This window comes from Meleagris gallopavo, chromosome 1 (genome assembly GCF_000146605.3).
Source record: "Meleagris gallopavo isolate NT-WF06-2002-E0010 breed Aviagen turkey brand Nicholas breeding stock chromosome 1, Turkey_5.1, whole genome shotgun sequence".
Lineage (NCBI taxonomy): Eukaryota > Metazoa > Chordata > Aves > Galliformes > Phasianidae > Meleagris > Meleagris gallopavo.
In genome coordinates this window covers 13,044,623-13,048,062 of record NC_015011.2, presented here as the reverse complement: position 1 = coordinate 13,048,062, position 3,440 = coordinate 13,044,623, and the positions used below count along the sequence as shown (strand labels likewise).

Here is a 3,440-nt window from a genome sequence, read left to right as displayed (position 1 = left end):
TTTTTGTGGGGTTTTGTTTGTTTTTTGTTTTATGTTTTTAGCATTTGAAAATACTTGTAGCACTGATAAGATGCTGTTCATGGCTATCTATAGTCTGCCTGTAATTACCATTTCCCTTCTGGCACGTACTGATGTCAGCAGCTAAAAGTGGCACAGATGTGGACAGGCTGTAGTAGCACGTACCAAACCGCTGCACTGCAAGGACAAAGCAGCTTCAGCCAGTTCTAACAGCCAGTACTGAGTTTTTACCCCCCTTGCTAAGCTTGGGCTATATAAAGACCAGACCAGAATCAGGTACATCAGCCGAGTGCAGATGAGAAGCAGGTTGTCACTCAAATGCAGACTTCTTTCTCTCAAACTACTGATAACTTTTACAATTCTATCACAAGTTTCAGGATCGGCATTTTTCTTAAAGAAAATTGAATCAATTGATTGTACAAGCATTTAGCTGATGTTTTCTCTATTTTGAAATAGATCTTGACTGGTATATTTATTTTAAAGGTAGAAGCAGAGAACAGAGATAAGATCCCAAACTGATGCTTTTTCTAAGAGATGAGGTAGGGATAATTCATGGTTATGACTATTTGGAGTTAATGCAAAAATGTTTGGAGTTGATTCAAAAAGAGAAGAAAGCAAAGGAGGGAAGCCAAGCCCAAGAAATGACTGATTCTCTAACTATGTGCAAAAAAGGAAAACTTTCACATGGAGAAAATCTGTGCCATGAGCTGTAGAGTTCAGCTAAGGCTAGGATGAGGCCCAATTTTACATCGTCCTACTATAAAACAGAAAACGTGGAGGTGGATAAGAGTCTGCTCTCCAAATGCAAAAGGGGAAAAAAAAAAAAAAAAAATTAGACAGAACTCCCCAGTTTGATGTTTGTTTGTTTGTTTGTTTTAAGGAAAGAAAGAACAACTAACTCACTGTGCTTTTGTTTCAAAATCAATCCTGACAGTACAGTTCTCAAAAGACAGCCCATGAAGCTGATGAATAAATTATTCTCTAACATCTACAGACTGAAAATCGAAGGATGATGCTGTTCTTCTAAGGTATGTTGTGCAATATGTGAAAGGCAGGAATTAGCCATAACTGCTGAGTGTGCCATGGAACTTAAGCTGGTCAACATAATAAAAGAAAAAGAAAAACGTTCTCATATGATATAAGCAGGTGAGTGGCTACAAAAAAAGTTGGGTATAGAAGAGATCCATTCATTCACTTATGGCTCGTACTTGGGATCCATTCCACAGTCCTTACTCAGTAAAACTGCTGTTAAAGTTTGTACAAGGCTTCACAGTCAGGTTTGAAAGGAAAAGCCTTTCCTGTTGAGATATTTAAAACAAAATTTCTACTGAGTCTGCGTTCCCACTGCAAAGGATTTGCTCTTCATTATTTTTGTACGACCAATATTTGTATTACCTCCCTAAAGTTAACACATATTTTTTTCTTGAGACTGCTGGGATAGAGTGGGACCTTACCTCCTTTGCACTGTCCTGGGAGCTTGGAAGCATCTCTGATATTTGTCTCTGAACCCAAGAGAAGCGCTCCCAGAACTTACCAGTCTTTGCAGTGAGACTCAGGAGGAAACGGTAGCTTGACAGATGAAAAGATTTGAGAAACAGGAAGGGATGAAGTGATACATGACTGTCAGGCTTCAGAGATACAGAAGCACAGGAAAAGCAACAAAGAAGAGCTGGGGAAGATGGGATCCACAGGAGCTGAAGGAATCAAAAGGAGCATGGAGCCAGAACAGAAGAGAAGAAAGAATCTGAAAAAAACAAGACATAGGCTTATAACCTGTTTAGAACTAAAGTCAAACAGTCCTCCCAGAAATTAAGTTGGAGTTCCTGAGTTTCTCTGTTGATTAGCAAACTATTTGAAAACCACTATTTTCCAGTGGCTTATCCATATAAAAAGGCATGATATTACTTCTGCCTGTTTTGTTTTTTGTTCCAGTGAAAGAGGCTTCCTTGTGACTCTTCAAGATCCAACACTGCTGATGATCCTTGGGAGTGTCATTTTGATTCCATGGAATAATTTAGCTGTTCTTTTTGTTCTTCCTCAAAAAAATTACACAACTGTATATGAAAAAAATGACAATTTTTTGGTTCAGAAAACACTTTCATTTGTTATATCTTTTTTTATTTCTAAAACATAACCCACTCTATTAACAAAATAAAAGTGAAGTCTGAAGGAGCAAGAATTGTATACTACAAGATGAATGATATTTCAAAGAGAGTTATCTAGTATAAGCAATGTTTTTTGGCGATTTCTTATTTTTGAATTTTAACTTTGTCATTATAATTTACAGTAATGATGTACATTAGGACTATTTATGTCTGCATTCGGTTCCAAAAACATAGTTAGGAGAAAACGCATATGGTTTGCCTGCCTGTTCGTGTGTTTATCTAGCACAGATAATACCAGAAATACTTCAAATAAATGAGCTTTGCAGTAAATTCAGAAAGTAATGCAGTTTCTGATTTAATTTTTTTAAATTTTTATAGGAAAGATCATAAAATGCTGAGAACTCATGTCAGCGTTAACCTGAAAGTGAAACTCAGAGTGCCTGATTACTGACATGTAAAAGATAGCCCATCTTTCAAGAAACAACAGACAGTTGCAGATTTGGGATTTTTTGTGCAGTCTAACATGTAAGGTGGGGCAGAGCAAGCAAGCTATCTTGCATGAGAATTTGCAACACCACAAAGGAAGCTACATGTGCTCTCTCTCCTCAGGATAATCCCTAAGTGTTCGCTACAGCAGCTGTCACCTGAATAGTGCCAAATACTTTTAACTGGGATGGAGTTTCTTCTTTCTCTTCCAGTGTTCCCCTTGTTATCTGATGCTTTCTTTTTCTTCTCACTTCCACCTTTAATGTTCAAAGCAAATATCTATTTCCTTTACAACTGTAAAACACAATTCACAGCTTTAGATCTCATTATATAAAACTTGTGATTTCCTGAACTGGCAATGTGGTTATACATGTTATAGGCCATATCTGCAGGACCAAATATCCAGACTGAATTCCTAGAAGCACAACACATTCCTTGGAAACCACAAAACTGACTCATTCAGTGTACTTCAAGTAACAGTGCAGTGTGTGATACCACTTCAGTCCACATACAGAAAAATAAAAGCTTGACACAAAAACCATAGACATCTAAAAAAATAACCCTTAACATTTTCTTCTGAGCTTTGCATTAAGGCAGGGATCCTGATATAGTCCTAGTAACATCAGCATTGCTAGATAGAGGAAGAAGCTCTTGTTTTTAAGAAAGAATGCTTATTCTTATCTCTGCCAAGTGAAATTAGTGTTATAATCCATTTCTGACTTTTTCTTCCTTTTTCTTTGCATTGTGAAACCAAACCAGGAATTTCACTTTCTATTCTGTTTCTCTTAGAAAAAGCTCTTAGAAAAAGATGACAGATTAAATTTTTCTACT

At 36.8% G+C, this 3,440-nt stretch overlaps 1 protein-coding gene and 1 long non-coding RNA gene across 3 annotated transcripts in view; one reads left to right on the top strand and one right to left on the bottom strand.

Annotated features, from left to right (window-relative positions):
- The first annotated feature begins 11 nt into the window (after nt 1-11).
- On the top strand, nt 12-2,457 carry LOC109363958. 2 transcript variants are annotated; one of them, XR_002109912.1, is made up of 3 exons: nt 12-557; nt 953-1,046; nt 1,951-2,457. It is a non-coding gene; the product is annotated as an uncharacterized LOC109363958 (long non-coding RNA). The 2 variants fall into 2 exon arrangements; XR_002109897.1 differs by having other exon boundaries at nt 12-1,046.
- A 283-nt stretch (nt 2,458-2,740) lies between these two features.
- The window catches only part of LOC104909346 (gamma-secretase-activating protein-like), an 11,667-nt gene continuing 10,967 nt past the window's right edge, over nt 2,741-3,440 (bottom strand). Inside the window, exon 11 of the mRNA XM_019611132.1 lies at nt 2,741-2,866. Within this exon, the coding sequence (XP_019466677.1) occupies nt 2,741-2,866 (126 nt within the window). The remainder of the gene's footprint in view (nt 2,867-3,440) is intronic.